This window comes from Dipodomys spectabilis, unplaced genomic scaffold (genome assembly GCF_019054845.1).
Source record: "Dipodomys spectabilis isolate Male_0828 unplaced genomic scaffold, ASM1905484v1 ptg000118l, whole genome shotgun sequence".
NCBI classification, from domain to species: Eukaryota; Metazoa; Chordata; class Mammalia; order Rodentia; family Heteromyidae; genus Dipodomys; species Dipodomys spectabilis.
The window spans coordinates 403,091-415,772 of NW_024870795.1; the positions used below are offsets into that span (position 1 = coordinate 403,091).

At 42.2% G+C, this 12,682-nt stretch overlaps 1 protein-coding gene across 5 annotated transcripts in view; it reads right to left on the minus strand.

Annotated features, from left to right (window-relative positions):
• Positions 1–12,682, minus strand: part of Ubr4 (ubiquitin protein ligase E3 component n-recognin 4) — a 132,846-nt gene that overhangs the window by 38,335 nt on the left and 81,829 nt on the right. For all 5 annotated transcript variants that reach the window (XM_042688568.1, XM_042688569.1, XM_042688570.1 and 2 more), the window contains exons 64-77: positions 11,941–12,150; positions 11,016–11,165; positions 8,766–8,993; positions 7,986–8,064; positions 7,308–7,553; positions 5,603–5,771; positions 5,080–5,224; positions 4,381–4,466; positions 2,958–3,045; positions 2,563–2,756; positions 1,955–2,194; positions 1,462–1,600; positions 640–765; positions 400–528 (exon numbers count right to left, since the gene is read on the minus strand). In XM_042688568.1, the coding sequence (XP_042544502.1) occupies positions 400–528; positions 640–765; positions 1,462–1,600; positions 1,955–2,194; positions 2,563–2,756; positions 2,958–3,045; positions 4,381–4,466; positions 5,080–5,224; positions 5,603–5,771; positions 7,308–7,553; positions 7,986–8,064; positions 8,766–8,993; positions 11,016–11,165; positions 11,941–12,150 (2,229 nt within the window). The remainder of the gene's footprint in view (positions 1–399; positions 529–639; positions 766–1,461; positions 1,601–1,954; positions 2,195–2,562; positions 2,757–2,957; positions 3,046–4,380; positions 4,467–5,079; positions 5,225–5,602; positions 5,772–7,307; positions 7,554–7,985; positions 8,065–8,765; positions 8,994–11,015; positions 11,166–11,940; positions 12,151–12,682) is intronic.

Sequence of the window (12,682 nt, forward strand, 5' to 3'; positions counted from 1 at the left end):
AACTGGATGTTCTCTTTGGGTGAAGCTTCACCGCCTGTGGCTGGCATCCTATCATGGAGTCAGTGACAGAATGTTCATATGCAGCCCACCTGAGCTGACTGCAGCTCTCTGATCCTCTAGCCTACAAACATAGCATATTCGAAGAGGGGAATAGAATTTTGGAAACTTTTTTTTTTTTCTGGAAGTACTAACTGTTCTAAATACAGATTTGTTAATGGACAAGAAAAACATTCTGTCTTACAGCCGAAGTCAGCACTCTGAGAAGTGGCAGAAATTGCAATATGGGAGGCACTATCTGGTCTATATTACCAAAAGGATTGGGAAAATACAACACCAAGAACTGAACTGCAATAGGACTGCTGTGAAAACAGCCATCAATTTTATTTGGAAAAAACACACCTGGATGATTTTGGAGAGTTCATCAAATGAGTTCTTGCAGTCACCACAGTACTCCTGAGCCAACTGCAGGATATAGCGATTTACACTGGCTGATGTGGAACTGATGCCCCCTGCCGTTCCAGAGTCTTCCTACAACCCAAGAAGTAAACTGTCAGATGTCCCCGTAAGATGACTTCACTTAGGCAGTCTTCTGCTGCTGACACAAAACCCTCCCTCAGTGACCATCCAGTCTGGGAATACCTGTGGCTTTTCTGGAGCGGCCTCATTCACTTTGCATAGCAGGTTCTCCAGCTGTGGCCTATGTCCCATCAATTGATGATATACTCGGTCAGCTTTGTCCAGAAGTGTGTTTATGTTGGAAACAGCCTACACAGGAAGAGAAAAGGGACCTGTGTGAAGTCTTCTCAGCATGTTGACTTCCCTAAGTAATCCTAACTGCTCATAACTTCTTGGAACATTTCCTATATGTCACAATGTTGTACACTATCTCCCTCACTAACAATCCTATCAGATAGTATATTAATTTTATATGAATATATAGAGAGGTATAGAATAAAACAAAATGTAATGCTCAAGAATAATTTATGCAATGCAAGGTCATAAAAGCATTAAAAAAGACTAACTGGAATACGAACTTTTTGTCCTTCTGAATCCAAAGCTAAATGTTCTGCTATTATCCCAACAGGACTCCTTTTCACGGCTCTTTAGCATCCATCCAGACCTAAGAGATTATGTCCCTGATAAGCTAACATTAAGGAAAAGCCAGCAGCCTCAACTGAAACAGTTATGGAACAAATACAAGGCATGTCATCTGACTCCTTTTTGCCTTTCTAAACTGGTGTTATCTGCTCCTAGAGACATGGAGTTTCAGTACCAATCTCCAAACTCATGGGTCCAGTACACATGATGCCATTATTTGCTTCTATACAAAACCTGATCCCTGGGACCCGATATTTGCTGGATTGAGGAAGACTTGGGCCAGAAGTCAAGACAAAAATGCAACAGCATTGCTTGAAGTTCAAATAAACCCACTGCCTAAGTGCATGCCAGATGTGACCATACCTTCTTCCGGTCTTCCTCATTTTCAATGGGATCCACTGCACAGCAAGGCTTGGCGTAGAGCATGAAGTCAAAGCGAGCATATTTACAGAAGCCACAAGCATTGCAGAGGAAAGGATCCTTTTCATCATAGTTGATGGATCTAAAGAACCAAAGTGTTAGATCAGTGGAGCAGCAGCGATTTGGGTTATGTAGGTGACTGAGGAAGAGGATATACCACATCTATACTCAGGATGCTAGTGCAGGAATTACTGAAGGGATAATAATCAATAACCAATAGGTGGAAATGAAGTAATCAACCACACTGGATGAACACAAACACATATGCAGACACCATTCTTCCACCTCCCTTTCTTCCCCTACTCCTCATCAGACTCTCCACTCATTCCATAATCATCTCACTAGCCAGTACACCAGATAATAAAATTGCCCAAAGGGACAGTTATGGAAAACAGGAAGGGTGTGAGCCCTCCCTGGGGGACAAGCCGAGGATTACCTGCATTTGTGACACTGGTACACATTCTCTCCACAGTTGCCACACACCCCTGGATTAGCAGGAACAGAGGCACTACAGCGTGGGCACTGCAGGGTCTCTGTGGATGCCTGGTAGTTTTCATAGAAGTCTGCAAACTCAATCATCAGGTTGGAGGCCACAATGGGCAACGGCAGGTCAATCTTCACTTCTGTCTGACCGGGGGTCAGCTGAACTTTCTTTGCTTTGTGCCAGCGGGCTGGTCTAAAAGAGACAGTGTTAGGAGACAAGAGGGCCTAAGTGCCTCTCTTTTAACTCTCAGTAATAATAGCCTAATGAGAGGGGGGAAGAAAAGGAAAGAAAAGAAAACAATAGCTCACTGAGGCCCTGGAGGTACCCAAGAGTAGACTGGTGAAAAGCTGCCAAAGGATTCTGTGGTACCACTGGACTAACTTTAAATATCCTTAAGTACCTGTGTTCCCCTTTTGTCAGTCAGGCATGACTGGTGTGGCTAAGAGGACATACTGGCCCCTAAGGATATGTTTCTTTGCCCCATTCCAGAACTCAAAGCCAACACCTGGAATGAAGCCTTACAATCCTGCAATCTCACCCCAAGTCTGAAAAGCTCATACTTGTTTTTCAACTCCACGATGGCCTGCACAGTTCGGTTGTTATAATACAGATTGATAGTCCGCACCATCTTGGTCCGCTTTAGGTCCCCAATCTTCACTGTCACTTTGCTGATGGTGTGACTGCCAATCAGCTTCACAACCTGCTGGGTGGTGGTGTATCGTGTATCCACTTTAATGGAAGACAGCTTGATATACTAGACACAAAGGTACACAAAAACACAGCATTAGTACAAGACTAACAGTTCATCAGGGCAATTCATTCTAAGGTAGTGCTGTGGTAGGCAAGAAGCTATGCCACTGGTCACCAACCACCTGAGGAAGAACATCTATGTCATAATAACTAATGTCTGGAAATGAGAAGCCAGTGGACCTGTCATGCTAAAGATGCTACTTACACAAAATGGCACTTCTGGATTGTTACACACCAGACAGGGATCACTCTCCAGATAATAGCCATCGAACTCCACTAAGCCGGACAAGGTGCTAAGGAAGAAACCAGTTTCAGCATAAGGAAATTTTCATTTTAGAAAATATTGAGCTTCTCAAAGAAGCTAGGACAAACATCCCCAAAGTAAACCCCCATTCTCCCATAAGAACACAAGGGTAGTAAATAATCCCAAAATGCTATACAAGTCACAGGAAGGAAATTTAAATTAAATGACCTCAGATGTTTCATATGTTTGAGCTAACATTCAATGAAATTTTAAATTGTATTTAACTGACTCAGAAGAATCATAATTATATATTAAATCATTGAGCCAGGTATTGGTGGCTCATGCCTGTAATCCTAGCTACTTAAGAGGCCGAAATTTGGAGGATGAAGGTTCAAAGCTAGCCCAAGCAGAAAAGTCCACAAGACTCCATCTGCAAAATAATCAGCAAAAGGCCAGGGCTATAGACATGGTCAAAGTGGTAGAATGCTAGCCTAGCAAATGGTGAAGCCAAGTTCAAAGACAAATAATCAATAAAATTACTGTATGATATGTTTAAAATAGTACCAAATTGTATCAATTTTTTTTTTTTTTTTGCCAGTCTTAGGGCTTGAACTCAGGGCCTGGGCACTGTCCCTGAGCTTCTTTTGCTCAAGGCTATGCCCTACCACTTGAGCCACAGCACCACTTCCAGCTTTTTCTAGTTATGTGGTACTGAGGAATCGAACCCAGGGCTTCATGCATACTAAGCAAGCACTCTACCACTAAGCAACATTCCCAGCTCAGTAAACTTGTTTTTTAAAGTCATTATTAAATCAGGGAAATAATAAACCATAAATTTAATCAGTGTCCTCTTTCAAGTCTCTGTGATTGTGTTTTTAGTTAAAAAAAGAAGACAGTGTCTGTGAACTTTTTTGTATGCTAGTCCTGGGGCCTGACCTCAGGGCCTGGGTGCTATCCCTGAGGTTCTTTTGCTCAAGGCCAGTGTTCTATCCTTGAACCACAGCTCCATTTCTAAGAATCTCACAGAATTTCCTGCTCAGGTTGGCTTCAAACTACAATCCTTAGATCTTAAGCCTTCTGAGTAGCTAGGATTACAGAAATGAGCCATCAGTGCCCAGCTTGTGAAGTCATTTTTCTTATTTACATTAAGCCCTCAACACCAGAGACCTTCTGATACTACTAGCTTACCCAAGCATTAATTCAGTGATTATATTTTGAGTGCCTTCAATGTGCTAGGGCCTGGGAGGAGCCAAGGACGGACAAGTTGAAATCAATGTACCTGAAGACCTTTGTAATTCATATGAAAGGACTACTCAATAGGAAATAGCTATTCAAAGTGGTGACTGCACTTCAAATAGTAGGAATCAAAACAAATCTCATTTACCTGTAAATGTTGGAGTTGGGATGGTTGGTGAGAATATGGTTTTGAGTCCGAAGTATCTCAACAGCCTTCTGTGAATACTCCTTCAACTGAAACAGAATTCAGAAAAGAAATGTAATTAAAGCTCAAGTCTTTATTTGTTAAAGACTTTTTGCCTTCAGCTTGTTTCTGTTTGTTTTTTTTTTTTGGCCTTCAGCTTTGTGGCTAGAGATTATCCAACAAGCACTGAACTTCTCAGTAGCCAATCACAAACACAAAGATAGTCCTAATTCCCAAAGGTCGAACGGATTCTATTTTCTTATAAGTCCTCTCAGTCTCAGCAACTGCCACCTTTCAGATTCAATGGAGGAAGACATTATGCTTAAGGAAAGGACATGGAATGATTTGTCTAACTGCAGAAACATATTTTGGACACAAAATCAGGGAGGACTTTCTTTCCCAAGCAACTTTATTGAGCTGCATTTCCTCACCCTACATCTTCCATTTCTCTTGGCTAAGCCAAATTCAGATCACATTCCTGTGCTAATTGTGTTGTTTTCATGGTTTACATGAAGGACCTATAACTTTAGAAATACAAAACTAGATATATTCAAAATAGATTCACATATGGGAACCCTACCCATAATGGCTATAATGTTTTAAACTCATAAGAAAAAATTCAGTAAGGCAAGTTAGCATCTATGATAATAGATCAGTTGTTACCTTCTTCTCTGTCTGTATTGTTTTCAAGGAGAAATATCCCAGTAGATCCACAAACTGGGCAGCCTTACGACCATAAGCTGGGAGTTCTGGCCAAATGGACCACATGAGATCTAGCAAGAGCTCCTGTTGAGATTTGCTGGAGTTTCTGTAAGTAAATGTCAGCTCATATTAGCAAGCAGCAGCAAACTAAGGCACCTATATTTACCACCAAGGCCTAGACACTATTTCTAAGCCCCTACAAGTAGGGTGTAGGCTGGAACCTTTTTATGGTAATATGGCCTAGCCTTTTGCTTTCTTCAAGTGGTGATTTAGTCGCATCACCCAACTGAGCTTTTGATCTAATAAGTTAAACCTGGTCATTTTACAAATTAGTGATGAAATGTCTAGTGCTCAAGGATTCAGGCAGGCAGAAGTACTAATTAATACCATGACCTAAAGTAGGTAACATAAAACCAAAGGGAAACTCCATTATGCACCCTAGTCCCAGACCTGTGCAGATTTGCAAACTGAGCCCTGGAGCTACCTGTAGATGTGCAGCGTCAGGCAGTGGGCCTGCCAGCGCACAGAAGAAGAATTGGACTCCAACAGGAAACAACGCAGAAACTGGATGAGGGTTTCCTTATCAGCAAATTTGTTCAGCTGGTTCACCAGAGCTGTGCACAGCTGGTCCTCCTGGCTACCTGAACTCTCACCTGCAAAATTAGGGCAGGACTGAAGCCTGAAAAGTAACAGGACTCTAAACATTCATACAGTGAGATCAAAGGAGGGTATTCTTAGGAGAGGATCACAAAGACTCAGTAGCTATTTGCATATGATCATATAAAAGGATGCTTATCGAAATGAACTCCAAGAAATGAAAATGAGGTTTTCTTTTTAATTAATTTTTTGTGATTTTTTTTTTTTTTTTTGCTTTTCCCTTTTTATTGCTATTTGTTATTTCTATACTTTTTGTCTTGTATGTAAGTTTATCTATTTGGGGGAGGAGGAGAGAAGAGGAAGCACAGAAACAGTGGGACAAAAGGTGAACTAATGCAGCAATGATATTCACTAGATACTATGTTGAAAAATGAACTATACAACTTGTAAGGGAGGGGGCTGGTTAGGCAAAAACTGGGAGAAAATGAGGGAAGAAATGATACATTTCAAAAAGAAATGTAATCATTACCTGACCTATGTAACTATAACCGCTCTGTACATGTCTTTTACAAAAAAAAAAATAATAAGTTAAAAATAAAAAAGTGGGATGGGAAGGTGGCTCAGTGGTGGAGCGCTTGCCTTGCATGCCTGAGGCCCTGGGTTCGATTCCTCAGCACCACATAAGCAAAAAGAGAAAAGCCGGAAGTGGCGCTGTGGCTCAGGTGACAGAGCGCTAGCCTTGAGCTGAAGAGCTGAGTGACAGCGCCCAGGCCCAGAGTTCAGGCCCCACGACCGGACCCATACCCCCCCCCCCCAAAAAAAAAAAAATTAAAAAATTAAAAAAAAGAAGTCACCTAGGTGTTTAGGGCCAAGTTACCAGATGAAGGGAAGAGAGAATGATGGAGGGAGGAATATGGAGAGGGGGAATTCTATCCCATCTCTAACTGTTTTTACCCTAAATGGTTATAATCTGCAAAACAATTTTCAGTTGTTCACTAGAGGACAAATAGATTGGCCCCAAATGACATATAAATATGTTAATACAAAAAAAGCACAGGACAATATGCCTGTTATAACCCTAGCACCAAAGAAATATAGTTAAGGGGAGAAGAATTTCTTTTCAATAGTTGGCTATCTCAAACAGTAAACTGTAGACAGACTAAGTAACTGCTACAGATAGAGGCTAAGTAATTACTTGGGAGAATGCAAAGCACCTCCACTGCTCCCAACCTGCAGATCACCATCTCAAGTCCCCAAGGCCCATGGAACAGAGAAGCTAAGGTAAGGGGTGTGCTGAAAGTTGACATTTTTGGCACATTCCTAGTTGGCTAAGCATCACTTCACCTAACTCTGACAATCACTCTATAGTCTATTATCTATTATTCCATAGAAGCAGCAGCTTGGCTTACTAAAGATTACTATACTTTGTATAAGATAGTCACACAATTGTCGAAGGTGTCACCACAACTGAAAATGACACTACAGAAGCTTGTGGAAAGCCCAGGATAAATGACCTTTTAGAATTTCAGAATAAATGATGTACTCCAAGAGTTAACATATCACTGTGATTAGCACCAAAAAATTACTCTTACTATCTTTTTCTTTTTCCTTTTCTTCTTTTTTGCTCTTTTTCGTGGAAGATTTGGACTGTGTTGCGCCTTGTCCAGAGCTGGAAGCCACAGGAGCAGAGGAGGAAGCGGAACTGGAGGAACCTGTGGAGGCTGCCAGGGCCGCGAGCACTTTGCTGCCACACAGAGCACAGGAGAGCAGCTGCAGCAGCACTGGGGACACACCCTCATCCACCAGGAAACTCACTTGCAGGAGGAAGTACAGGACAGCTGCAAGCAGAGAAGCAGTGATGAGCTATGGGGGGACTGAACTACTTACACAATTAACAGAAGGGACTGTGCCACATGACTGCAGCTGCCCTATTCCCACCAAAGTTTGCTTTGCTAGATGCTACCAGAAAGAAGAAAGATTTCAGTGGATGAAGACAACTGCAGACAGATTCCAGCCTCACTGGAAGGATTCTCTAAACTCTCTGACAACTGTTTTACTGCCACCATCTGGGTCCTGCTCTGTATTCCCAGAGCTCCCAATTTTCACCACCAATCCTTTTCACTTGTTAAGTTACTGTCTTCTTTGCTAGGCAGAGTTCTGTCTCTTTATCTTGCTCATGGCTATATCTCTAGCATCAAGTCAATACTGAACACAGGGCAAGCCTCAATAAATAGCTCTGGGGGAATGAACAAAAAAGAAGAAACACTTACAGTCATCTTTGATGCAGAATTTCTGCCAGTTGATGGTTCGCTGGGCAGCAATCTCTGCACAGGCTTTCAGGTGTTCCATCTGAAAGGGAAGCCAATCACAGCCCAAATATGCACACCTGCTACCTTAAGTGCCTGTCACCCTGTTTGGGTCCATGAAGTAACCACTGTCTTCCATTCAAGGGATGAATGGCAAATCTGGGAGCAGGGTATGCTCATAAGCATACCTCACAAAAGCCTACTTCTGTTCCAATTCCTATCACACAGAATGTCTTCAGGTCACTCACTAAGGCAGCAAAGGCAGGCCAGTCCATAAAACAAACTATAGTCCAATTCATTTTTTTCCTTGCTATAAACAACACACAAGATGAACAAGCTAAGAACTATCTTCTTTCCAGATGCTCAAATAAAAAGTATTCTAGTTACTCCCCTAAGTTCAAACAGTTTCTCTCTCCTCAGGCAGTAAGAAGTTTTTATACTCCATCACTGCTTTAGTATTCAAGGATAAAAAACAGAGATGCTCAAATTTCAGGTTCATCCTACCCATGATAGTCCATGATATGAACAAGTGAACTAGTAAGATTATGCCACCCATGTCATTAACTGATGGGAATGAGGAACTGCAGACCCCGAAGCCAAACATAAAGGGACTAGCATGGCTTTGGTGTTGGAGATTTTCTGTGAGATGGAGCAATGACATTCCCTAAGACCCTCATCTAGTTATATACTTGGCTAAGCCTCAGCACCTGCTCCCCTTGCCCTACCATTCCCCAGCCCTCTTACCAGGCTGATGAGTGTGTCATACTGCAAGGCAGAGCCTGAACTGGCTGTAACCACACTGGCCCGGAGAAATATTCCCTGTTCCTCTAGCAGCTTCTTGATCCCACGCACATGAGAGTCCAAGGTGTGCAAATCCCGGAGTTGTCGGTACTTCTCCTTTGATCCACAGATGAAGAGCAGAAGTTTTCGGACTTGGCGGCGTACAAATGGAGTCTGCTGGATCATCAAGTACTTGATGGATAAAGAATACAGTCAGACAGGTAAAGTGACTCAGCTGTAACAGTATAATCCTAGCTATTTGGGATGTAGAGATTAGGGATCATCATTGAGATCAGCCTGGGTAAAAAAGTTTGTAAGACTTCCTATCAACCAATGGCTAGATGCAGTGGTGCATGTCTGTCATTTCAAACTACAGGAGAAACATGATGGCTGGACACATTGACACACATCACCATTCCTGTGACAAAAGGGAAAATAGGAGGATCATAGTCCAGGCTATTCTGGACATAAAGTGAGACACCATCTCAAAAATAACCAATGCAAAAAGAGTGCAAAGTAGTTCAAGTGACAGAGTATTTGCCTGCCAAGTATAACCTCCAATACTGCATATTAAAAAAATAGAAGAACAGAATCTGGAACTTATATGTACAAGTTGTAACTCAAGCATCTTAGTTTTTAATACATTGCTATTGGAAACTGGTGAGAACTCAAACAAACCAGTCATTCCACAAGGACTGGTTCTAGGACCCCTACAGACCTCAAAATCTATGGATTTTGAGATACAAAATGGTATAGTGTTTGAATATAATCTACCTACATCCTTTATTTTCAATAATCTCTAGGTTACTTATAATACCTAATACCATATGAATTATTGTAAATAGCTGTTATGGTGTATTGTTTAGGGAATGACAAGAAAATGTCTGTAAATGTTTAGAACATACACATTTAGATTTATCTGCAGTTGTTTGAAGCTATGGATCCAAAATGTTTAGATAACAAGAATCAACTATTTTTGATTCCTTAAAGAAAAAAAGAAGTATGCATATACATAAAAAAAAAAAAAAAAAGAAGGAAAAAAGGGATCATGGCATTTATGCACCACATTCTCAGAAACAGGATACTGGCCTTCATACCAGCTCACAAAATGAAACTAAATGGAGAAAAGCATCCCAAATCTTTTAGGTATCATAGCTAGGGGAAAGGCAGAGTAGTATGGCTCCAGAACTGCAAATGATCATTTGAGATTATTTTTCCCAGAACTGGTATCAAGTAGCTGTGCAGTGCTGTCAGAACTTTAGTCTCGCCGGGCACTGGTGGCTCACGCCTGTAATCCTAGCTTCTCAGGAGGCTGAGATCTGAGGATCGAGGTTCAAAGCCAGCCGGGGCAGGAAAGTCTGTGAGACTCTATCTCCAATAAACCACTAGAAAACCGGAAGTGGCACTGTGGTTCAAGCGGTAGAGCTCTTGGCTTGAGCTGTAAGAGCTGAGGGACAGCGCCCAGGCTCAGAGTTCAAGCCCCACAACTGACCACAAAAAAAAAAAAAAAAAAAAAGAACTATAGTCTCTCAGCTCCAAACCCATGTGGCTATACTCTGCTATGCTATTCTGCATACCTATCCTATTCTGCACTGCTCTTTGCCAGCTGACCAATGTTAGTATCTGCCAATGGGGAAGGAAGCTGAAGGTAGAAGCTATGGGCTCATTGCTGTGCTATCTGTAGTTCTAGCAACAACATTCCCCAGGTAGCTGCAGTCAGCTCTAACCAGCAGCTTCTTTGGGTGTCCCTGAATCTACATAACACATCCTTTGTGGCCAAAAGAGGTACCAGCAATAGCTCCACTGTAGAGAGCAGCCCAGATCCCTCAGGCCTCCCTTTGCCATACAAGGGCTGTGTCACCAGTGTTCCTTTTCTATCTTCATGGGGGTATCTAGCTATTTCATCAGTTCTCTGCACAAAGCCTCTGTGCAGTTCACTAGCATGCCTTCTGTCTTCCTGATAACCTGTATGACTGAACTTGATCATCACTACCCTGTGAGGCAAACTAGGTGACAGAGTCACAAATTACAGCCAACTGCTGATTAAATCCCTATCTTCTAGCAACAAATGTGTACATCAGGTGCCAGAGGGGTAAAACCACAACCTAAATGAACAAGCAAGGGCTCTAATAGGGGAACACTGAAAGTAGGAAACAAGAGTAAGAGCAGCTGTATCCTTTCCTGGAGTAGCACACTTCTCAGGCTTTCACTCACCTCTGAGAGAAAATAGAACCATGAGTGATCAAAGACAGGAGGTGGGATTCGAGAACTGGTGTCAGCGATCTTTTTGATTTGGTATGGCAACCGCAGGACCATCTCTGTGAGCAGCTGAGTATAGGCCTCAAACACATCAGCAGCATGACCCTGAAGAAGAACATCTGTGTGAGAAACTGGGACCTCAATGAGGAAACAGGCTCACCAGGAATCCTATGTATTGGAGTTGGTAAAGACCACCATTCAAAGCCATTGCTGACAAACTCAGAAGACCCAAGACTTAGTTCATGTAATGAACTAAAAATTCTGACACTTTAATACTGTGTTGTTTTTCTGCATGTACAAAAATCAGATCTATATTGATTAAAAAAAAACCTGAAATAGTAGTAAGTAAAGATTCCTGACTTTCTGTGAAAATGTATTCCATTCCCTAAATTCAAAACTTTCCTGCGCAGGCAGCATCATATGCTCATTTTTAGAGACAGATATTGAGGTTAAACAGAACTTCTCCATGCTTCATGGTTGGTATGTAAGAACACTGGGTAGACCTGGTTTGTGGGCTCATCCAAACCAGCATAACCAAGGGTTTTCCTTTTATGGCAGCAGGCAGATATGTGACATACACATGAGGACAAGACCCATGCAGCTGAAGTTGCCTTATACAATCTCATCTTTTCTAAGGAGTTTCATGTGGAATGAGATGACTAATTTGCTCACTTCCTGCGTTTACAAAAAGACAGGAATCATAATCTTAGCAGAGTGAGCAATTATTAAAACATGCCAAGATTAAACTCCACCAAGGAACCGAATTTCCTTTTCTGAGGTTCCTCACTCTGAGCTCCTCCAGCTTTATTCTTTGAGGGCTCAGAGTGCAGTGCTTGAGAGGAGTACCAGGACCTCTCTTTTGACTGGGGAAAGACTTTACCTTCACATACTGCCGGAGAAAGAATGGGCTCATATCAGGAGGGGATGAAGTTGTATGGGGTTTCAGCAACTGGCTAGTGGCCACGGGTTCTTCATCATTCTGTTGGTTCTTCCAATATTCCAGCAGTGACTTGAGCACATGCAGGCAATAGTCCACAGCCCCTGAGCTCAGCAGGGCTGCAGCTGTGGCACTAGAGATGAGGGAAGATGACTAGGAGAAAGAAAATACACACAGAGAAGGCAAGAATGTCCTATGAAATCTGGTTGGGTGGAAAAGGGTAGGAAATGTTCCCACAATGGTCTGAAAACAAACTGTTATATAAATAAGTTATCAGTCTTTTGCATTGAAAATGCTCAACCTCATCTCTACCCATATGCCAGGGAGGTAAGGACTACCTTCTCCTCCCAGAAGGATGGGTTTTTTTCTTTTTCCTTGGGCAACAAGGAAAGAACCTTTCTTCAAGAAGATACTTCTAAGCAGCCTCACTCTCCCAGTAGGACTCCTCCCATAGAACCAGCTTCCAAAGGAGATGGGGTGAGTGATCACATGCATAAAAAGTAGGAGAAAAGCTACTGTAAATAAGACCATTAGAGAGCCTCGCAAATCCCAGCAAACCCCACAGCACATAAGCTCATTAAGATTGGATGCAGTTCAGCCTCCATTCCACCTTCTCCGCTTTGTGCTAATCTCCTTTCAACACACACTTTGCTTTCTCTCGGCTTTATTTCCATACCTTATAGCA